The following is a 24,427-nucleotide window of genomic DNA, read 5'->3' as shown; positions in this document are numbered from 1 at the left end:
ACTGACACAATACTTTGTCGTAAATCTGTAATCAGTTCCAAGACTGAGGGAACTACGCTTGCAAAAGTAACATATCAAATTTTATCCTGTATGGTGGGGAAGAGGGAGGCAGTCTCCATTATGGCTTCTTCTAGAACTTTGAAGCTTCTCCAAAAGAAGGGGCACCATATGTCATAATCATTCTCACACAGAAAGGTTGTGCTTTTAACCAAAATCATAAGCAAACTGAGAAAAAATAAGTGTTAAATTTAGATGAGAAAAGAGGAAGGAGAAAGACATAGCAGAGGAAATAATTCTCTAAAATGTAGGAAAGACTACATTCACCCATCTGATAGATGGCGCTAAGATCTTCAGTGGTCTATCAGACCACTTTTTTGATCCAGTCATACAATGAAGTCCTGGTCATATCAGTGGTCCATGGATAAACCAATGGGCACCAGCTTCATGGTAAAAAAAAAAAAATGCCTTTTTTTCTCAGTCTTTCTTAATCAATAAATATTATCACCTATGAATAAGGAATCACAGAGTGGATATGAACCAATCAATGTAAAGTTATCATACTAATAGAAAATAACCAGAAAAATTTGATCTGTGAGTTGGGTCAAATGAAATACAACTTCTATTTATAAAGAACTCCATGATGACCTTGGCTCAGACAAATATGACAAAAAAAAAATCCAGGTTCTGCCACTTATTAGTGCTATGCATGGACTTAATTTGTCAGTCTTAAAAATAAAAGACATTAAGGGTCTCAAGTATAACTTGCCAAACAAGGGTGCTCAAATGACACCTTCCCTACCTCCTCCCAGAGATGAAACATAGGAGTTAAAAGCAAAGATGGAGCCAGGCTCAACTGTGTTTCAATCCTGGTTCTGTAAAACAGTAGGCAAGTGATAGTCTCATCTCTCCCACAGAGCTGGGGTAGTGAACTGCAGTACTGATATAGTGACAAGTACACAGCAAATGGCAATAAATAGCAGCGATTTTTTTTGGTAATTGTTAATGAAATCACATAATCATCTTTTGATCAATGTTCTCAAACTGTGGTTAGAGAACTATGTATAACATAATAAACTGTTAAAAAATAATATGCTTCTAAAAAAGATCATTTGCCCCACCCAACCTATTCAAAGGAATCCCAAGAATGTTGCCAGGTAATATTAATCTCTGGATCAATTCTCATTCAAATATATACTAAATCTAAGAAATATTTATCTAGCTAGTTTTGAACTGTGTCACAGTAAATTGAGACATGTCTTCTACATGGCCAATTTCCTACTTCACAGGATAATCTGGAATTTTATTTACTCATTTTATGATTTTAGTGCTTATTCTTTACTATGCCAGGAAAATCATCCAGATAGCTATTATTCTTGATATTTTGGCATTTTTCAGGGACTGGTCCATTATACTCATAGTTTTATTTCTTTTCTCCCCAATGGTACTACTCTGATCCCTCCCCAACCACCACCACCAGGAGTTGAAAACTACAGTTTTTAACTGTGGTCAGCTATGTACACCCCCAACCTCCTGAGGGATTATGTGTTTAAAGGGTTATTAAAAACCAGAAGGCTATGCAATGAAGACCATATGTTGCTCACATAGTCTAAAATATTTATTGTCAGATCGTTATATAAAAAAAGTCTGTCAAACTTTAAGTAGAAGATATTTCTTTTTAGACTGAATGTCTCAACAGAATTTAGTTTTTTTAAGAGCTATTAGGAAATACTCGTAGTAGAAAGGAGCACTATTGCTAAGGTTTCAGCTATATAGGATAATGACTGAATTGTAAATGTTGACTGCAGTCAAAATAATTTTAAGTGCTGTGGGGTGGTAGGCCTGGGGTATAAACACTGTAATTGTTTAAAATATTTATTAAAACTCACATGGAGTATTTTTCATAATAATGCATTGGAGAATATAAAACCATATAAAAGCAATTCCTGCTGGTTTTAAGTTAACAGCTTATTCTTTGCAAAAAGAAAATAAAATCTATTTGTACATTTTTACATATGAAAGGAGAAAATGGAAACACCAATGCAAAGTACTTCAAAAGTATACTATTCACAAAACATCTAGTTACATTAAGAACATATCTTACTGAGCATTTACAGGCTATTTATCTACTTCTTAGTTTCCCCTTTTCTCCAGTCTGGTAAACCAGCACTTTTTTATTATTTATTTATTTTTTATTTTCAATCCTTTTCTGTGTATGTGTATATACATATATATATATGTGTGTGTGTGTGAGTCAGTGGCATGAAAAAAATGTAGTAGAAACTCCTGCCTTTCCTATGTCATCCATTGTTGGTTTCTCCTTCCCCATCTACTTCAAAAAATGTGTTCTTTTGTCCTTTTCTTATTTTTGCTAAGAAAAATATTTGATTAAAGACGTGTGCAAAAAAAGTCAGCCACATTATTTTTAATATGTTTAACATTTAAAAGTCCAAAACTATATATTGTAATGTAATAATCTTCCTTTCTCATCATTTTCCAGCATTTTTTTGTGATAGTTTCAGACAAATTAAAATCACAAGGATTGGGTAACACATTTTAACAACTGCAAAGAAGAGAAACATCTTCCTAGGAACATACACAGACAATGAAATCACACCTTAGAATGTTTTCACTATAAGATATGTACTGTGGACACAAAAACCACAGTGCACATAACAGTTGGTGCAATGCTGAATATATATTTGTATTACACCACATAGAGAAAATAATTGCATATTTTCACAACATGACATCTGAGTGTCATAAAGATGGAATTGAGGCATGCCATGGTGTGTGTGTGTGTGTGTGTGTGTGTGTGTGTGTGTGTGTGTGTGTGTGTGTGAAGAGGGTTGTAAGCAGAAGGGGTGGGACTTGCCAGGAACAGCTATTTGAGAAAATTTCTTTTTCTTCCCCATTCACTCTTTCTGGCTTCAGTATCTGGCACAGTCCTTACAATTACTCACTGGCTTTCAATCTAAAGACAACCAACAAGGTTTTCGAACTTCCTATAGTGTTTTTTCGCACATTTTTCCCCCTAAAGGTACTAAATCATTCAGTATTTGCTTTGAATAAGAAGCAAGCCATTAGCATGTTTCCTCATCCCAAAGACCCCATAAGTTGTGGGCTAAATAAGATCCTTTGTTGTGTGCAAAAACTAACCAAACAAGCCATTGGCAAATTGGAAACAGATTACTGTTTCTAAGAATGGCAGTGCTATTAAGGACAAATTTTGTCCTGCCTCAGTGCATCCAAGTACATGCTCCCTTTGGAAAACCTGTCATTGAAACAACAGAAAAGTCAATCAAATCTAATACCCCTCGCCTTTCCCCAGCGGGCACACCATTAATAAATATAATGGCTTTGAAAAAGGATGCCAAGTGGGCCAGTTTCCTTTACGCACAATGGTATCCGTTTAGAGAAATATCGCTACGCACAGTGAAAGTTGTCTGTCAGATGCCCGTCCTGCACTGGCTGCCCTCAGCTTGCAAGGCCAGGACGAGAGAGGGTGGATGGGCTGGGACCACCATCTTCTCTCCGCTCCCCACCTCTGGAGAAGGGAAGAGGAGGAAGGCATGACAAGAGAGAGGAGTAGGAAGGTGGGCGAGTGGGAGAGTCAGAAATGGATGCTGAGCGGGTGGGCGAGATGGGAAGGTAGGGAAGAAGTGGGTGAGCAAAGCTGTAGGAGGCGAGAGCAAAAAAAAAAAAAAAGGAGAGGGTGGGAGCGGGGGAGCGCGGGGGTCTGGTCCTCACCATTGAACGCCCCTGCGTCTGCGGCCTCCTCCTCCTCCTCCTCCTCCTCGCCGTTCTCGGAGTCGGTGTGCATAGGCTCCTCGGCGAAGTTGACCCCCTTGCTGGGGGTGCCGCCCCCGGCAGCCGCGCCCGCGTCCCCCCAGGTCCTGCCCTCATGGCCGAAGCGCGCGCCCCCTTTGCGCTCGTTCTCCTGCTGCAGGCGCGTGAAGTGCTGCAGCGCGAACTCCAGCAGGTCCGCAGGCTGGTGCCTCAGCACCTCCACTGTGAAGCCCTGCAGCAGCTCTGTCAGCCCAGCTGGGATCTCGATGCTCATCCTGCCTCTGGGCGGCGGGCACCGGGCACCGGGGCGCCGCCCTCGCTCCCTCTCGGATCCGGCTTAGGAGCCCCGCGGCTGCGGAGCGAGCGCGAACTACGCCGGGGACAGCTATCCGTTGCGAGCGCGGCGCACTGGGCCCCGGCGGTCCGGCTGGCCCGGCCCGCGGCTCCCGGCGCGCGGCTGCTCCGAGCGGCGGCAGCGGCAGAAGGAGCGGAGCCCCGGGAGGACTGGCAGCAACTCCGGCTCCTCCCGCTCTCGCCCCTGTCGCTCCACTCCCCCGCCCGGGCCGCCCCGCCGCCGCCCCGCCTCCGCCCGACCGCGGCGCGCGGGAGGGGGCGCTGAGCGAGCCCACGTGATCCCCGGAAACTATGGCAACCACTCGCGGCTGGTGCTGAGCGCCCGCCGCCCCGACGGCTGCCTGGCTGAGCACTCGGGTGGATGCCCGCGCCTGCGGGGTATGTGTGTGTTTGTGTGTGTTGGGGCGGGGGGGCTTACGGTGCCGGAGGCTCCAGCTCGCACCCGGTCCGCTTCTCTGTCCACCGCCCGCTCGCCGTGGAGCGCGTGGGCCACGTGGCCGAATTCCCTCGGGGAACCTGCGGGGAGCTCGGGCCACGCGATTGGCCCTAAAACTTCAGACTCCAGCTGGGTAGCGGCATTTTATTTTCCTCGGAGAATCTAGTCTCACTTTTAAGTAGGGAATGTCTTTTGTTCAAAGTCACACAGTGGTACTGCTTCTCCTTTGGATAAAGACAATACTCCATCTTTGTTTCGCCTAATCGATACAACGTACCCTCCATGCAAATTCACCACTAAGTATGAGACAAGTGACCATTTATTGTGAGACACCAGAGTTCAAGTAGTGCAGCAGATCGAGTAAAATGTCATGGCCAGGGCAGGTGGTCCTATGGCAAAATTTAAACATTTGAATGCTTAGCTGAGTTTTTACGTTTTATGTTTATTTTAAAACTGCTCTTTATGCTGTGAAGCCCGATCCAAAAATCCAGAGCCACATAATCAATGAGCATATTTTATTTTGAAATATTTTGTCAAGCAGTAATAGTAACTGAAACTCGGGCAATAAGGAAATGCTGTATTGGGAATGTGTCTTTACTTCTAAGCAGTTAAGTGCCAAGCAACATTGGGAGATTAAGGAGAACCAGTTCTAGAGACAACAATGGTTTCTGCCACAATGCTTACTCCCCCCCCCCCCCCCCCCCCGCCCCAATGATTGGGAAAAAAAAAAAAACACTTTTCCAAACATTTACAAAAGCCATATCTTAAAGTAGTTTCTACACTTTGTGTGACAAAATACATTTATTCCCTTTTGTAGATTTATTAGATGAGATGGCAAAGGGTTTTCTGTCTTCAGCTACAATGTCAGGGAATTGTGGCTCTCATTTTTTTTTTTTTTTTTAGGGATAGAAGTGAGCCAAGCATGAAATGCATAATTGGATTATTTGACCTGTGTGGTCCTCCCGTCAAGGACTATGCTTCAATTATATAATATTAAAAGAAGACAGTTTGGTCTTAATTTTTTTTTTTGCAATCAGCTTTTTGATAACAGTACTCATTTGCACCAATTCTTAAAGCTATTACTTGACAAAGTAAACTTGACCCTGTTACTAGTAATACTAATCTCATTTTCAGAACAAATGTTCACTTCTGAAATTAAATTCTGCTTTCGATTTATTTTCATGTAACATTTTGGTAATATTGTTTATATCTTTTACTTTTGTTTTCATAATATTTCCATTTAAACCTTGGGAGTGCAGTGGCCATGATTTATGGGAATTATTTATCTTTGAATTCTTTAAAAGAACATCACTGATATTGATTCTTTAGTTGTTGATTTATAAAGCAATTTGCACTAGTTTCTCAGAGAGCCAAAGAATTGCAAAAGAACTTCAAGAGCTCATAGTGTTAGAGTGAAATAAAAGCGCTACCAAATTTGTCTTCACACATGGGAAATTAAATAGATATTGGACAGAGACATCAGTCTGTATGCAGCTGCTAGAAAAGGAAAATAACATGGGCAAGCCAGTAGTCCGGGCAAGGTTTACACTGGATAACTATTTCTAGCCGGACACACAGTATTTCTTTTCAATAGTAAAGGTTTATCTTGATGGGAGTCAGGCGGGTAGTGCAGTGGGTTAAGCACAGGTGGCGCAAAGCACAAGGACCAGCTCAAGGATTCGGGTTGGAGCCTTGGCTCCCCACCTGCAGGGGAGTAGCTTCACAAGTGGTGAAGCAGGAAAAAAAAAAAAAAGGTGTATCTTGATCAAGTTTCTTTGATGCAAAGAAATATATACTACTTAAGGAAAATAAACATTGGCAGAGTGGGAGGATACAGGCCAACCATGTTTGTACAGGCCTCACTGTGAATAGCCAGCAATCTCAGTTTTATATACTTTGATGACTTTAGTTTTAGTGACTACAGTTAACATTCTCAAGAAAGAGTATCCTGTTACTTATCTGAACTGTTGAGTGAAAACAACGTCATAGGACAAATAGCACTGAAAACCCTACTTAAAACTACAGCAGCCAAAGTTACAGTGGGAATCTCCCTTGCATCTAAGACCCCTTAAGCTTACTGGGTCAGCTTCCCTCCATGATTATACTCCCAGTGCCTCTGACAGACCTATCTTGTTGGTCATACAGAGCAGAGAACCCTGTCTGGACCCTCCAGCCACCAGTCTCTTGCAACTAGAGGTGAGACTCTCCCCACCCTTGATAGCAGGCTCCATCCAACCCAAACCCTGACCTTGGGAGGGCCCTGTACCTGCCAGAGGATTACTAGTCATAGGCAGACCCCAGCAGAGCAGCATTCTGGGCCATCTTGCACTGTGGATACAGGCTAGGACCCCTAATCACTGCACACCCTTTCTGAGGGCCACTAGCCCCTGAGGACAACATCAGAGCTACACCCAGGGCAGGCCACTACCCATGGGAGGTACTCCAAATCACTCTGCTGGCCCAGCCAGAGTATTACTAGTTGGGAAGGACCCTAGCTGATGAATAAAAATTTATCTGGAGCCAACAATTCCCTAGGATTGCTAAAACATCCTTGAGAAAGAAAAATAGCAACACTACAGGCATCACCCTTCCTGACCTCAAACTATACTACAGAGCTATTGTAATCAAAACTGCCTGATATTGGATCCAAAATAGACACATACATCAAAAAACAGAATTGAAAGCTCAGAAATAAGTCCCCACTGTTTTTGGACAACTGATTTTGAATCAAGGGACACAAACCATTAAATGAAGGAAGGGACTCTTTTCAGAAGATAGTATTGGGAAAATTGTATTGAAACATACAAATGAATGAAAGTAGAACACCACATATCACTATGCACAAAAATCAACTCCAGGTAGATCAAAGACTTGGACATTAGACCATAAACTATCAAATACATTGAAGAAAACATTGGCAGAACACTCTATAATCTATGCTTCAAAAAGGTCTTCAAAGACTCAAATCCAACATATACATGATGAAATACTAGTTAGCTGTTAAAAGTGATGAAATTGGGGGGTCGGACCAATGTGTCCTGGAGCTCAGCTTCCCCAGAGACACACCCTACTAGGGAAAGAGAGAGGAAGACTGGGAGTATGGACCAACCAGTCAACGCCCATGTTCAGCGGGGAAGCAGTTACAGAAGCCAGACCTTCCACCTTCTGCAACCCTCAATGACCCTGGGTCCATGCTCCCAGACGGATAGAGAATGGGAAAGCTATGGGGGGGGGGGGGGGGCGTGGGATATGGAGATTGGATGGTGGGAATTGTGTGGAGTTGTACCTCTCCTACCCTATGGTTTTGTTAATTAATCCTTTCTTAAATAAAAAAATAAAAAATAAAATTAAAAAAAAAGAAATTGGGTCGGGTGGTAGCGCATCAGGTTAAGCGCACATGGTGTGAAGCACAAGGACCTGTAAGGATCCTGGTTCGAGCCCCCGGCTCTCCACCTGCAGAGGGGTCACTTCACAAGTGGTGAAGCAGGTCTGCAGGTGTCTATCTTTCTCTCCCCCTCTGTCTTCCCCTCCAGTCTCCATTTCTCTCTGTCCTATCTAATAATAACATTATCAATGACAACAGTAATAATAACTACAACATGATAAAAAAAAGGGCAACAAAATGGAAAAAAAAGTGATGAAATCATCTTCTTTGAGTCATCTTGAATGGAAATAGACATCATGTTAAGTGAGGTAAGCTAAAACAGAAGGACAAATACCAGATTCCAGAGCACTGCTCAGCTCTGGTTTATGGTAGTGCTGAGGATTCAGCCTGGGACCTCCAAACCTTAGGCATGAGTGTCTTTTGCATAACCATTATACTGTCTTCCCAACCCAGAACCTAGATTTTAATCAAGTGATTCTTAGACTGATAGTGCAGTTCTAGTATCTACACACATTTTGGGTTTCACTATAATACTTTATACAGGAAAGAGTTTATACCCACAGTGAATTAAAGCAACTGCTTAAAGTCACTTTTTTTGTTTAACATGAAAGATTTTTCATTTTTCATCAAAGATTTTTCTTTGGCTGAAGAGGACTAAATGCATCTTCACTAGTCCTTTCTTCAGTAGGAAGACTTGCAAAGTTAAAAAGATTCTCAAAAGTAACAGAGAATATATCCTTAAATACTATGCTTCATAAATACTATGCTTCATAAATACATTAAGGATTTCCTAATAAAGAAACATAATACCCTCCCCTGAGTTTATGTGGTGCCTGTTGTTTCCTTCAAGTCAACAAAATTTTCCAGTGAATTGAGGTCATGAAGCAGTTGATTTTGACTTAATGAAAAGGTAGTTTATATGGGGTTTCACTTAATCAGATAAAACCTTATATAAAGGGACTGGGATCCCCCTGAGGGAAAAGATTCCCCATGATGATTTAGTTGAAATCTATTTGAACACTTTCATTTTATCTTCAGGATACCTTTTGTCTTGGCTCTCCTCAGTCTTCTTTTTTTTAATTTGTGTAACTTGATTTAATTATTTATTTGTTGAGGGGATTTAATGCTTTACAGTGGAATCATTGATATATGCATACAGTTTCAGTATGTAACAGGCCCCCAAAGTTTTCTCCCTGTTCTCCCTCCCCTTATCTCTCCAGATACTTGATTTTTTTCCCTAGTGCACAATTCAGTTTAAGATGGTGCTGGGGACTGACCCTGAGACCTAAGACCTCCTCAGTCTTCTTTACTGTCTTATCTTTCTTATCATTAAATGTTAAACACTTCAGCTATTGTCTTTCTTTGCACTCACTTTCCAGGTGATCTCTTCAAATTCACAGCTTAAAATCCTATTTATGTGCTAATAACTCTCAAATATAAACTGCAAGTTCTAACCTCTTTTCTTCAAATTTAAAGCTTCTATATCTAGTTGCCTCAAGATGGTTAATAGATATCTCAAGATCACCAAGTCCAGTACTGGACTCTATTATCAGTTTTACTCTCTATCCACAGCACGTAGGAATGCCTCAGACATGGGTGACACTCAATATTTACTGAGAAAAAGGAGGGAAGAAGTTATAGGGGTGAGGGTGAAAATGTTTGCAGAAGAAAGGTTATAGGAATATTTAGGATTATGGTGAAGAGCCTGGGGTAGCATATCTTCACCAGGTCTAGGATTTGTAGTAGAAAATCAAAAGACGTAACAGAAGGAAGTCTCTAAAGGAAAAGGAAGGAATCACTAAATGTATTTGATTATGTTCAACAAAGCTGCATTTCTGCCAGAGGATTTAGAATATTAATAGACAACTGTTTCAGAATAAAAAGTTAGTTAACTAAAACAACACAATGCCACATCTCTAGGGAAAACAGAAAGTTATACAAGAAAGGAAGTAAAGCCAGATAACACTGCATAAGTGAACCACAGGCATTATGTTTACTTATTTATTTATTTGTGCAATATATATATTTATATTTATTTTATTTATTTATTCCCTTTTGTTGCCCTTGTTGTTTTATCGTTGTAGTTATTATTGTTGTTGTTGTTGGATAGGACAGAGAAATGGAGAGAGGAGGGAAGACAGAGAGGAGGAGAGAAACATAGACACCTGCAGACCTGCTTCACCGCTTGTGAAGCGACTCCCCTGCAGGTGGGGAGCCGGGGTTCGAACCGGGATCCTTATGCCGGTCCTTGTGCTTTGCGCCACCTGCGCTTAACCCGCTGCGCTACAGCCCGACTCCCACAATATATTTTTTAAAAATATTTATTTATTTCATTTTTGTTGCCTTTGTTTTATTGTTGTAGTTATTATTGTTGTTGTTACTGATGTCGTCATTGTTGGATAGGACAGAGAGAAATGGAGAGAGGAGGGGAAGACAGAGAGGGGGAGAGAAAGATCTGCAGACGTGCCTCACTGCTTGTGAAGCGACTCCCCTGCAGGTGGTAGTCAAACCAGGATCTTTATGCTGGTCCTGTGCTTTGCACTACATGCGCTTAACCTACTGCAATACTGCCCGATTCCCATGCAATGTATATTAATACAACCAAAAAGTAAGATCTTATTAATACAACCAAAAAGTAAAATCTTATTTTGTGTGAGCCATATTAACTCACTAATAAAAAATGAAGAAAAAAAAGAGATAGACAGTTATTACATGGAAAGACCTTCAAGATAGTCTCTAAATATCAAATCTATTGTCTCACTTAGTTGAAACTTTCCTTTGTTTAGTAATATCTTGTTCTACTTCAGTTATTTTTCTTTTTTTGCCTCTTATTTTCTCTCTCCAATTTAGTTACCCCATTGCCACATGTGAAATTCAAGAACCATGACTCCCAGGTGTAGAATTCTCTTGCTAATCAGCGTCCCGATGGGATAGAATGTTCCGTTTTTGCTTTCAGTCCTCTTAGAGCTAATGTGAGCTTTATTGGAAGAACAAATAACCTTTTACCCAACTTTGGGGGTCATGATATCTTTGTTTGTTGAACTGTGTGGTCTACTAATTTCTGTTTAGTCTTTTTTCTTGACAAATAAAATATACCTGTATCAAATCAGAAGGGAATACTCTGGGTGTTTGACCTACATTTGATATACCACTTAAATGTGAATCTTCATTTTAAAATTCTTTTACTGTATAATTATGTAAAAAAAAAAAAGCACACATAAGCTAGGCCTACATAGCAAACAGATATTACCATCTTAGGTAGACTCAGAGTTGCTTGATCTTTTTGTGTATGAATATTTTTGTAAACTTATTGGTGATGCTTGGTGTTATGCCACTACAGATGGCTCAAAAGTAATTACAGGTTTAGTTCAGTTGTATCTGCCTCTCTCTCTTGCCATCAAGGTTATTGCTGGGGCCTTGTGCTTGCTCAGCTTCCCCATTTCCAGCGGTCTTTCCTTTCTTTCTTTCTTTTTTTCTTTCTTTCTTTCTTTCTTTCTTTCTTTCATTTTCCTTTTTCCTCCTCTCCTCTTCCTCTTTTGCATAGTGGGTTAGGAGAAAATAGAATGAGAGATAGGGATAGAGAAGAGAGAGAACCTGCAGCATTGCTCCACAGCTTGTGGAAACTTCCTCTCTGCAGGTGGGGATCAGGGTTCAACCACCAAACTTGTCACAAACAAAGAGTAAATTCTGCCTACTCAGAAAATTTTCTTCTCCTATTGTTTCCTGGTTTTGTAAATGACATAAAAAAACCTTCTAGTCACTGCCTTTCTCATCCCAAAGTGGATTAGTTGTCAAATCCTATTGATTCTATTTTCCTGGTGTCTTGCTGACATTTTTCCTTTCCTTGCCATTCCTAATCTGTCTGACTTGGTCTGTTTGGGCTACTTTAACAAATACCATGGGCTGTATGGTTTAAATGAACAAAGTTTCTCACAGTTCTGGAGTCAGGCAGTAGATCAGGTGCACACAGAGATTCCATGAAAGGCAATCCTCCTACAGAAAGCCCCCCTCTCCCTGAATCTTCACATAACCTCTCCTGGTCTGAGCACAGGAGAGAGGACTCCTCCCTCTCCTCCCTCTTTCCATTTTTTTTTTTTTTCAATGCAGTTTCAAGGGATGAACTAAAGCCCTTGCACATGGGTGATGCTAAGTGACTTCCTTACCTCCGTATTTTTAGTCTATATTTTTCAGAGACACAGAGAGAAACAGGGTCAAGGGCAGGGTGGAGAGAGACAGAGAGAGACTGACAGAGAAGGGGGGGAGGAGAAAGAGAGATTGTTGTACCATTTACATTTCTGGTCCTCCCTTAGTGCTGTCCATGGTGCTCCATGGTTGACGTGTCAAAGCCAGGCATCTTAAAAGGTAAGACAAGTACTTCACCTTCTGAGCCATCTCATTCTATTCATAAGCCCACTAATCCTATTGGATTAGAACCCCACCCTTGTCATCATAACTTTAATTACTAACTGGATTCCCTACATCCAAATACAGTGACAGTGGAGGCTAAAATGTTGGCACAAGTATTATGTGGGTGATATGATTTAGCCCTTAGCATTATACTTAGGTTGGATTGTCATCGCTTCTTGCCAGAACTATAGTCTTCTAATTAATTCTTCTATCTCCATTATTTTCTTTTTCTAGTAATTATATTAATATATTAATGCACAATTATTAATATATATATGTTGAGAAATTTTTAAGTTAAAATGTTTTATTGGGAAAGTAATGGTTTACAGTACAATTGAGATTTTTTTTCTTTTTGCCTCCAGGGTTATTGTTGGGCTTGGTGCCTGCACCACGAATTCACTACTCCTGGAGGCTATTTTTCCCCCTTTTTTGTTACCCTTGTTTTGTTTTTTTTTTAATCATTGTTGTGGTTATTATTATTGTTGTTATTGTTGCTGGATAGGACAGAGTGAAATGGAGAGAGGAGGGGAAGACACAGAAGGGGAGAGAAAGACATCTGCAGACCTGCTTCATCACTTGTGAAGTGACCCCATGCAGGTGGGAACCCAGGCGCTCGACTTGCACTTTGTGCCATGTGCACTTAACATGATGCACTACCACCAGACCCCGAGATATTTTTTTAGGGGCAACCACAGAGGTGGTTTATTGTTAGGCTCCTGAGTTAAATTCCTAACACTGCTGGACTGATCCTCTGATTCTTCACTTTCTATTTCAATTAATAAAATATTTAGAAATATTTCACAGGTACATTATTGTTTACATCACTTTGTGTTAAAAAATGAAAACAAAAGGATAAAAACCTTCGATGACATTATTTTGTTACTGGATAATACAGGCAAACCTCATTATCCTAAAATTCAAGAACTTTTGTAATCTGATTTGAACCTCGCTTCTGAGTTTTAGCTCAAAGATTCAAGCAACCATTTTATGCCATGACCTAAGACACTTGCTTTTCTTGTATGTATCTTTTGATTTCCTGTCTTCACACTTTGCTCACTGTATTTGTCCTACATGGAAGCCTTAGTGCACCTTTCCCAGTCAAAAATTCTACCTCTGGGTCAGATGCTACCCTTTCTTGAAGCTCCTTTGATCCTTTGGCCACAAATCATCACTTCCTATTTTGTTATTCCTTTTGCACTTTTATTATGAATTTTTATTTTGTTTATTTATGAAATTATGTGGTCTCCCTCTGGAAAAAAAAATCTGCTAGAGGAAATGGGTCATGGCCTATCCTGAAGAGTTCAAAAGAATCTTTGCAGAATCTATTGCCTGCAGGCGTTAGTCAGTAAATATTTCTTAACATGAATCATGAATCTAGGAACAAGGGTTGTAGTATTTCATAGTCAAATAGATATTAGATATTATTCAGATTTGTGATTTTCAAGCTATGTTAATTGAAGCCATATTCTATTCCATACCGCAGGCTTCAGCAAAATATTTGATTTGAAGAAATGGTTTTGTTGCCAAATATTTTAAACCATTGATCTTATTCAACTATTTCATTTTGTAAATGAGAAACACAAAGCCAGATGGAGATTAAAAATGACTTCCGAGGTTTCCCAACTATTTAGTAGTAGGAACAGAAGATATATATATATGTGTATGTATATGTATATAAACTGTATCAATTATAAAGTCATTCTTTAGGGCTTGGCGGTGGTGCATCACATTATGTGTACATAGTACAAAGTGTAAGGACCCATGCAAAGATCCCGGTTCAAGTCTGGGGCTCCCCACATACAAGAGGAGTTGCTTCACAAGTGGGTGAAGCAGGACTACAGGTGTTTCTCTGTCTCTCCTACTCTCTCAATTTCTTTCTGTCCTGTCCACTAAAAAAATGGAAAAAATGGCACCTAGTCCCACCAATAACCCTGGTGGAATATACCTAAAATAGACTTTCTAGCTTTTTCCAAAATGGAGATCCCCAGATTCCCATCTGCTCTATTCTTACCTTTAGGTTCCTGATTATTAAACAATTTGTTCTGCTTTGTATCTTAATGCTTTTCAGCCACCAACTTGCAGATGCTACTATGACTCCAATCTGACTTCCCTGGGCAGAAGACTTCAATAATGTGTCCTGAAACACCACCTCCCCAGAGCCCTGTCCACTGGGGAAAGATAGAAACAGGGTGGGTGTAAGGATTGACTTGCCAACATCTATATCCAGTGGAGAAGAAATCACTGAAGCCAGACCTTCCACCTTCTGCACCCCATACATGATCCTGGGTTTAAAAAACAAACAAACAAAAAATATATATGAAAGTCATTCTCTACAAATATCTTTTTAATATTCTCTCTTTTTTGCATAGAGACAGAGAAATTGAGAGGAAGGGGACAACAAACAGAAAGACACCAACAGCACAGCTTCACCACTTATGAAGCTCCCCCTCACAGGTAGGTACTGGGGACTTGAACCCAGGTCCTTGAGCACTGTAATATGTGCACTCAGTGAGGTATGACACTACCCTTTCCCAACAGCATTATCATTCTCCTCTACATCACCCCATTCTTTTTTAAGGCATTATAATGCTACTAGGAAAATTTAGATAACACCTAAAACAAATCATAGTAACTCAATGAGGGCAAAATAAGGTTAAATCTTATTGAACCATTTTTCTCAGGCACTGTTTAGTATTTCAAGACTATGAAAGATATCATTTTCTTTGGGAAAATGTTGTTCACCATGGATCCTGATAGAATAAACTTGTTTTAAATGATCAAAAGAAAGCTAAGAAATCACATAAATCCTGCAAATTGTAAGCACTAAGTAAACATTTCAGCATATAATATTCTTCAGTATTTCCTTAGGGAATATATCAAAATAAGATTATGCAGTAATTAGGATATCAAATACATTCATTGCTTGCTCATGTCCGACTTTGATAATGTTATAATAGCATTTCAAGATTACTAGTTATTGCTGTGTCCTAATCTTTCAGAGTTCTCCTCTTTCTCCTCCTCCTCCTCACTCTCCTGCTTTTTTGTTTAAACCAGAGTACTGCTTAGCTCTGGCTACTTTCAAGAATTAAACCTGGGATCTCTTACATGTAAATCCTATATAATACCACTGAGCTAGCTGCCCTTCTCAACATTTCTTTGAAACTGGTCTGTAAATTTGCAAGGTCTGGCCATGATGAGGAACAATTGAAGGAACATTTAAAAGCTACCAAAAGTATTGTTTCTACTGCAATATCACTTTACAGTGTGCAGTAGTTCACTCTTAATAACGACACAGCCTGACAAGGCCTACTTATGTATTTAAATAGAATCTGCTACTTAAAGAACGATCAGTACTTTGAAGCATCATGCTCGTTTTTTATTTTTTGGCATGAAATAATCCAGGGTAGAAAGCTATCAGGAATAGATTTGAAACTTGACTTTTTTTTTATTATTGTTGTAGTTATTATTGTTGTTATTGGTGTCTTTGATGGATAGGACAGAGAGAAATGAAGGGAGGAGGGGAGACAGGAAGGGGGAGTTGCTGGTGAAGCAACTCCCCTGCAGGTAGGGAGGCGGGGGATTGAACTGGGATCCTTACGCGGGTCCTTGAGTTTTGTACCACCTGCACTTAACCCACTGTACTACTGCCCGACTCCTGACACTTGAGTTTATCATCAATAAAAATAGTATATCCAGGATGCTGTTTTCCAGGCCAATTTATGTGTTTGGATTTGATTCCATTTCCAGGATACATGTCAATGAAAGTATTAATGCTGAGACTAGCACTAAGCAAAACAGATAATTCATAAAATACATAAAATGTAACCATTTCTTAAGGTTAAGAAATGTATAAAGTAACATGTTGGACACAGATTCAGGAAAATTTTCTGTCACAGCTGCTGTGGCTGGCCAGAATTCAACCATGATGTTAGCATTGTTTCCTGCACCTACTCTGTGCAGGACACATTGCTAGGAGTTAGAATTACACAAAGGGGTAAGTTAGGGCACAAGTAAAACTGCCCTGTACTTATAATCTTTTTATAGAGATTGACACTGAATAAGTAAATATAAAAGAGCATAAATAATTATAAAAGAAAATAGGGTGGTTTGAGAAAATATAAACTGAAAGACCTAGTATGGGGCTGAGTAGAAATGCATCGTCTCTGTTGGTTGCTAAGATAGGCCATCGTTTGTTATTAATTGGAGTCTGAGTTTGTTAGTGGCAGACAGGGTCACTAGAGCAAGAGTGGTTGATACCAGCATGAGATTTTTGGCTCAGAGCCCAAGTCCCAGTTAGCCTCTCTTAAATACATCTCTCAAATTGTATAGGGCCCTTGACTAGTATAATTGCAAGAGCCTCTGGTTCTAAAGGGAAGTGGGACAGACAAGTCACATTGTGAAAAAAAAATGCATGACAATATATATTTTTTTCGTTTAAGTGCCAATGCTTTAAAACTTTGTGAATATTTCTGAGTAACACAAAAATATAGGATACTTGACCCATTCACACAATTGCCATATTTATCAAAAATTGGTCTTTACTCTTTATTTATTTATTTTATTTATTATTTGTTATTATTTAGTGAAATTCTGTTCATTTCTATAGTTAGCATTTATTAGTTGTTAATATAAAAGAAACCTAAATTTAAATGCCCCAATCCATTCTTTATACATTTTTGTTGTTCATTTTTTCTCTCATTAGAAAGGCTTTTTTCTTCCCAAGGTTGTATGTATTATTGTATGCCAAAAAATTCCTTGAAAATCCAACTAAATCCAACTTATGTCCGTGCTCTTGTGTTTAGTGATCTGTGTCCTATGTTTCCTGATTGATCTAGTTTTTTTTTTTTTTTAGCATTTTCTGCTTTTTATTTAATATAACAGTTACCTAAACAGAACTCTATTAACCTGCCATTCCCCATTCATAACTTAAGTGGTGTTATTTACTTTTCCATAAAATACAAATTTTCAAATCTATTCAACTTCCTAAAAATGTATGCCTTAATCATTTTACCCCTCCCTCCCTCCCTCCCTCCCTCCCTCCCTTCCTTCCTTCTTTTCTTCCTTCCTTCTTTCCTTTCTTCTTACCTTCCCTCTGATACTGGGATCAGAAGTGTGATTCTACTTTGGGGCTGACTTATTCATTCTCTTTTATTTCAGATAAATGATAGACACTATAACACCACTATACCATTCACGGAGCGTTGCCTGGTGCTGTAGTGCTCCCAAGTAGTGCTCAGGCTTGATCTGGGACTTTATACCTAGTAAGGTGTTGTACCTTATTAGATCAGCTATCTCTTGGCTCTCAAATTTCATTTTCTACAGAAAGCTATCCTATTAAATCTGCTCTTCCACTGGCTCAAGCTCAGTCTTAATTTAAAATTATTTTACTCATGCCTTAAAAAAAAAATATATATATATATATATATGATCATTTTCAACCAAGGTTATCACTGGGGCTTAGTGGCTGCACTATGAATCCATGGCTCCTAGTGGCCATATTTTTCCTTTTTTTTTTTTTTTTAGTTAACTTTACTTATTTATTGGAAAGAGGCAGCCAGAAATTGAGAGGGAAGAGGTGATAGAGAGGGAGAGAGACCCCTGAAGTACTTGCTTCACCATTTGTGAAGCTTCCCTCTGCAGGTGATGAGAGAAGCTTGAACCCAGAGCTTTGCTCATGTAGTGTGTGCACTTAAACAGGTGCACCTGGTCCCCCTTCAATTTTTCATGTGTTCATTGGGGGGGGGGCGGCAGAGACAGACAGAAATTTAGAGGGAATGGGACCGGGTGGTGGCATATCCGGTTGAGTGCACACGTTGCAATGCGCAAGGAGCAGGGTTTGAGCTTCAGGTCCTCACTTGCAGAGGGAAAGCTTTTTGAGTGGTGAAGCAGTGTTTCAGGTGTTTTTCAGTCTCTCTCCCTTTATATGTCCCCCTTACCTCTTGATTTATGGCTGTCTATCCAATAAATAAAGATAATAATAATAAAAAAGAAACTTAGAGGAAAAGAGGAGTTAGGAAAAGAGAGACACCTGCAGTACTACTTCACAGCCGGTGAAGCATTCCGCTTGCAGGTGGGGGGTGGGGGTCTGAGCCTGGATCCTTGCATACTTGCATGCTCTACCATGTGTACCACATCCCACTCACTTTCTTTTTTTCTTTAATTTAGAAAAAACTCACATTATCTCTCTTAGTTCTTCATTTGTTATTCATTCTTTTTCAATTTTAGAATAGTTGAACATGCCTCTTTATTTTTCTAACTTTATCTATCTATTTATTTATTTTTACCAGGGCACTGCTCAGCTCTGGGTTATGGTGGTGCTGGGGATTGAACCAGAAGCTCAGAGTCTCAGACATCAAAGTCTTTTTTTTTTTTTTTTTGCATAGCCATTATGCTATCTCCCTAGTACTCTTTTTTTTTTATCTACCATGTAATTTATGGAATGATCTTTATTTATTTTCATAGTTGTAAGTAGATAGCTACAGTGCTCATGGACGGCTTCAACTACAGTAAAACCAGATAAAAAATGCTAAATGCTGAAGTCTTGTGTTCAAATCTATGTTTAGGCAACTTTGCCATTCTGAGTCTCAGATTTTTTTTCTGTATAATAAAGGAATTGGATACTAGTTAATCGCAGATTTCTTTCAGATCTAGTTTTGTGATTCCAGCTAAATATATCTCTGGAAATATTCCACACTATACAATAAACATACACATAGCTATTTAAAACTCTGTAGGAAGTCTATTTACTTATTTATTTTTTATCTTTATTATTTATTTTTTTAAATTTTTTATTTATAAAAAGGAAACATTGACAAAACCATAGGATAAGAGGGGTACAGCTTCACACAATTCCCACCACCAGACCTCCGTATACCAACCCCTCCACTGATAGCTTTCCCATTCTCTATCCCTCTGGGAGTATGGATCCAAGGTCATTGTGGGATGCAGAAGGTTGAAGGTCTGGCTTCTGTAATTGCTTCCCTGCTGAACATGGGCGTTGGCAGGTGGATCCATGCTCCCAGCCTGCCTCTCTCTTTCCCTAGTGGGGAAGGGCTCTGGGGAAGCGGAGCTCCAAGGAACATTGGTGAAGTTGTCTGTCCAGGAAAGTCTGGTCGCAATCTGCTAGCATCTGGAACCTGGTGGCTGAAAAGAGAGTTAATATACAAAGTCAAACAAACTGTTGGACAGTTATGGATCTAAAGGCTGGGATAATGCAGATGAAGTGTTGGGGGGGGTCCTCCATTTTGTAGATAGCTAGTAGGCATATTTTAGTTTTATTTATTTATTTATTTTTACAAAAGCACTGCTCAGCTCTGGGTTATTGTGGTGTTGGGAATTGAACCTAAGAGGTTAAACCCTCAGGCACTAATACCTTTTTGCATAACCATTATACTATCTCCCCAGCACATAATATTTTCTTTCTTTCCTTATTATCTCTTCTGATTTTTGTTCTCTCACCTTTAAAAAAGCATATTTAGGGAGAGTCATGAGATGGCTCACTCAGTAGAGTCCCTACTTTTCTGTGTGTGAGAACCAGATCAGATTTTCAAGCCACCACTTGGGAGCACAATGCAAGGGCATAGCTTCCTGAGTAGTAAAGCAGTGTTATGGTGTTTCTTCTTCTCTGCCTTTTTCTCCCTGTCTGCCTTTTCTCTCTGGGGGGAAAAAGTTTCCTGGGAGCAGTGGAATCATGCAGTAAAGTCTTGCTGGCAAGAAAAGCACGAATAGGTGGAGAGAAAGAAATGCCCAACAAATAAGCTTGCAAATAAGCAGAAAACCCTTAAAAACATTTTTAAGACTTCAGAGAAAATTTATTTTTATTCTCTATTCTTTTTATATTTTTCTACTTCTCTGCTTCACACATTGATTTAATCTTCCAGCCTGCTTGTCTTCTATGTGCCATCTCCATCTTATGATCTGACAGCTCTCCCCAGTCTCACATGTATTTTACCCAGCAACTTTGATTCTAAGCACAATATGTAGCGACTCTCACATCATTCTACAGTTTTTATATTGAATCTAGACCTATGTATTGTCACAGAATGAAGACAGAATCCATCTGTTCCTGTCAACCTTGTAACAATATTACTTTCTATAAGTTACAACTTACATATGCTCTTTATTTACATACTATGCTAGCTTTAAATCTGTAACATAATTAAAAAGAACTTTAAAAATTATACACAAGATCATTTGAAAATCAAAATAATATAAGAAAAAATGAGATTTTCCTAGATTCCTGGTATCCAGAGACAGGTTTTTAAAACAAATTTGAGATCATGCTTTATATATTATTTTCCTTTGATTCTTTTATTCACAAAACAGACTGCTTCTGTCAGCTATTTCTGTTCCATCTTTATTTATATAGCTTAATTTCTCCCTAAATAATAGACATATAATCACTAATAACCCTTTACTTTCACTGATTTTCACAGAAATTTTGTTTATTAATGTCTCATTAGCATTTTCTCATGCAGTATATTTCCAGAGTTTCTATTGTTATGCATATCTCAGCATTGCATGAATATTCCTGCCTTATTTCAAGCTTTATCCATAATGTATTGGAATTCTAATCACATTTTTATATATTTCACACAGTGAGAAGGCAATCCATATGCTGACTCTATTTTTACATGTTTTTTGCCTCATTTTATTGGTGATGATTGAGACAAAGGAACTAGTTCAAGTTCTTGGTCATTCTGCTAGTGATTTTAAGATATTGGAAAGTCTATTCTATCATCCTTCATTTTTATAGCATAATTTTAGGCCTAAGATATTATCTTATCTCTTTCTACCATTGGTCTTTGCAGTGAAACAGTGTAGAGCATTTAATCTAAATCCAAAAATCCTGAACATCTCTAATTACTGCTATTCTTACATGAATTGTCAAAAGTACTGGTATTATGTATCTCATTATTTCCCTTTTTGCAAGAACCAAACTGAATATATCTGCCAAAAGCTTGTTTTAGCAGTAGGGGAATTATTTGCAAATGCAAGGGTAAGCCAATCTGTTCCAGAAACTCTCTTTTTTCTTCTGCACCTATTATGCTTTCCAACTCTTATGTTTGCCTCTGCCATTTAAAATCCGGTCTCCCACAAAGAAGTGGAAAGATATTCCACGTTCATGGGTTAGAAGAATTAACATCATCAAAATGAATATACTACCCAGAGCCGTATACAAATGTAATGTTATCCCCATCAAGATCCCAACCACATTTTTTAGGAGAATAGAACAAATGCTACAAATGTTTATCTGGAACCAGAAAAGACCAAGAATTGCCAAAACAATCTTGAGAAGAAAGAACAGAACTGGAGGCATCACACTCCCAGATCTCAAATTGTATTATAGGGCTATTGTCATCAAAACTGCTTGGTATTGGAACATGAATAGACACACTGACCAGTGGAATAGAAGTGAGTGCCCAGAAGTAAGCCCCCACACTTATGGACATCTAATCTTTGACAAAGGTGCCCAGACTCTTAAATGGGAAGTAGAGTCTCTTCAACAAATGGTGTTGGAAAAAATGGATTGAAACCTGCAGAAGAATGAACTGTATGTATTTCACCAAATACAAAAGTAAATTCCAAGTGGATCAAGGACTTGGGTGTTAGACCAGAAATTATCAGATACTGAGGGAAGATACTGGCAGAATTCTTTTCCGCATAACTTTTAAAGACATCTTCAATGAAACAAATCCAATTACAAAGAAGACTAAGGCAAGCATAAACCTCTGGGACTACATCAAATTAAAAACCTGCACAGCAAAAGAAACCACTACCCAAACCAAGAGACCCCTCAAAGAATGGGAGAAGATCTTTACATGCCATACATTAAACAAGAGGCTAATAACCAAAATATATAAAGAGCTTGCCAAACTCAACCACAAGAAAACATATGACCCCATCCAAAAATGGAGAGAGGACATCGACAGAATATTCACCACAGAAGAGATCCAAAAGGCCGAGAAACACATGAAAAAATGCTCCAAGTCTTTGATTGTCAGAGAAATGCAAATTAAGACAACAATGAGATACCACTTCACTCCTGTGAGAATGCCATACATCAGAAAAGGTAACAGCAGCAAATGCTGGAGAGGTTGTGGGTTCAAAGGAACCCTCCTACACTACTGATGGCAATGTCAATTGGTCTAACCGCTGTGGAGAACAGTCTGGAGAACTCTCAGAAGGCTAGAAATAGACCTTGGGATCCATGTTTGCTCAACAAATTGATTGGCTTCGTATGTTAACTCTCTTTTCAATCACCAGGTTCCAGATGCCACCAGGATGCTGGCTAGGCTTCCCTGGATTGAGGACCCCACCAATGTGTCCTGGAGCTCAGCTTCCCCAGAGACACACCTGACTAGGGAAAGAGAGAGGCAGACTGGGAGTATGGACCGACCAGTCAACACCCATGTTCAGCAGGGAAGCAATTACAGAAGCCAGACCTTCTACCTTCTGCAACCCTCAACGACCCTGGGTCCATGCTCCCAGAGGGCTAGAGAATGGGAAGGCTATCATGGGAGAGGGTGGGTTATGGGGATTGGGTGGTGGGAATTGTGTGGAGTTGTACCCCTCCTACCTTATGCCTTTGTTCACTAATCCTTTCTTAAATTAAAAATTTAAAAAAAAAAAAAAAAAAAAAAGAAATAGACCTACCCTAAGATCCTGCAATTCTTCTCCTGGGGATATATCCTAAAGAACCCAACATACCCATCCAAAAAGATCTGTGTACACATATCTTCTTAGCAGCACAATTTGTAATAGCCAAAACCTGGAATGGAAGCAACCCAGGTGTCCAACAACAGATGAGTGGCTGAGCAAGTTGTGCTATATAGACACAATGGAGTACTACTCAGTATTAAAACTGGTGGTTTCACCATTTTCCGCCAATCTTGGCTGGAGCTTGGAGAAATCATGTTGAGTGAAATAAGTCAGAAACAGAAGGATGAATATGGGATGATCTCACTCAGAAGTTGAAAAACAAGATCAGGCAGAAGTTGAAAAACAAGATGAGAAGAGAAAACACAAGTAGAACCTCAACTGGAATTGGCATGTTGCACCAAAGTAAAAGACTCTGGGGTGGGGGGAGGAGAGAATACAGGTCCAAAAAGGATGACAGAGGACCTAGTGGGGGTTGTATTGTTATATGGAAAACTGAGAAGTGTTGTGCATGTACAAACTATTGTATTTACTGTTGAATGTAAATGATTAAATGTTTAAATGATTAAATGATTAAATGTTAAATGTAAATGTATTGATTCCCCAATAAAGAAATTTTAAAAATCCAGTCTCTCATTAGGAAAATAATCAATAGAATCCCAGAGCATTAGAGAGAGTGCTATTTCATGCCCTAAAATTTGCCTAATCACAAAGGTGCTCTTTTCAGAACTTGACTATGTGGGTATTAATCACTCTTCAAGAGTCTTGGTGCTACAAATTATTGAAGACTTCCCTTTACTCAGGAGGTAGTCAGAGACATATCATGAAGTAAATTGTTCTACTGTTTTTATATATTCATTTTAGCAGTATTTATTGTCTCAGTTGCTAACTTACTCTTTCATGTAGTAGCTAGTTAGCTATGGAGCCAAGGACACTTTCTCCCTTATCTGATGTATGTATATATGTTAGTATGTCTGTGAGTAGCTTGAGTCAGTACCCTCTTTCACTGTTCATAAATGAGCTTGCTCATTTCTTCTGTAATTTATTTTTCCCCCTCTTTGATTGATTCCATTCTTATGACTGCCTCCTGGGTGTCACAGATTTCTTCCTCCAGCTTCCCTGCCTTCTCCTTACCACTGCTATCCTGTGATGTGACAGTTCTCACCAGTTTTGTGTACTGTATATTAGACATTTTACTTAGCAACTCTGATTATAAGCACAAAATGTAGCTACTTTCTTATCATATACTCTTGCTGGTTTGGAGCAAATTTATATACATACATTGTATGTGTGTGTATTACTACATTGTTCAGAATATTTCAGCCTTAGTTTTTATGATGTCATACTTCCTCAGTTTTGTTTATTTCTTTAATATTTGTTCATTACTGAGTCTATCAAGA

At 39.2% G+C, this 24,427-nt stretch overlaps 1 protein-coding gene and 1 long non-coding RNA gene across 4 annotated transcripts in view; one reads left to right on the top strand and one right to left on the bottom strand.

The window, feature by feature from the left end:
• The window catches only part of PRKAR2B (protein kinase cAMP-dependent type II regulatory subunit beta), a 126,331-nt gene extending 122,014 nt beyond the window's left edge, over positions 1-4,317 (bottom strand). The window contains exon 1 of the mRNA XM_007528317.3: positions 3,748-4,317. Within this exon, the coding sequence (XP_007528379.1) occupies positions 3,748-4,060 (313 nt within the window). The 5' untranslated portion in view covers positions 4,061-4,317. The remainder of the gene's footprint in view (positions 1-3,747) is intronic.
• Positions 4,318-4,380: 63 nt separating this feature from the next.
• LOC132539915 (uncharacterized) overlaps positions 4,381-24,427 on the top strand; it is an 86,796-nt gene continuing 66,749 nt past the window's right edge. For all 3 annotated transcript variants that reach the window (XR_009551204.1, XR_009551203.1, XR_009551205.1), the window contains exons 1-3: positions 4,381-4,518; positions 14,437-14,654; positions 14,738-14,822. This is a non-coding gene — a long non-coding RNA (uncharacterized LOC132539915). The remainder of the gene's footprint in view (positions 4,519-14,436; positions 14,655-14,737; positions 14,823-24,427) is intronic.

Source organism: Erinaceus europaeus, chromosome 8 (assembly GCF_950295315.1).
Source record: "Erinaceus europaeus chromosome 8, mEriEur2.1, whole genome shotgun sequence".
Taxonomy (NCBI): domain Eukaryota; kingdom Metazoa; phylum Chordata; class Mammalia; order Eulipotyphla; family Erinaceidae; genus Erinaceus; species Erinaceus europaeus.
Note: the sequence above shows the minus strand (reverse complement) of the source record. Positions and strands in the feature narration are given on the sequence as shown.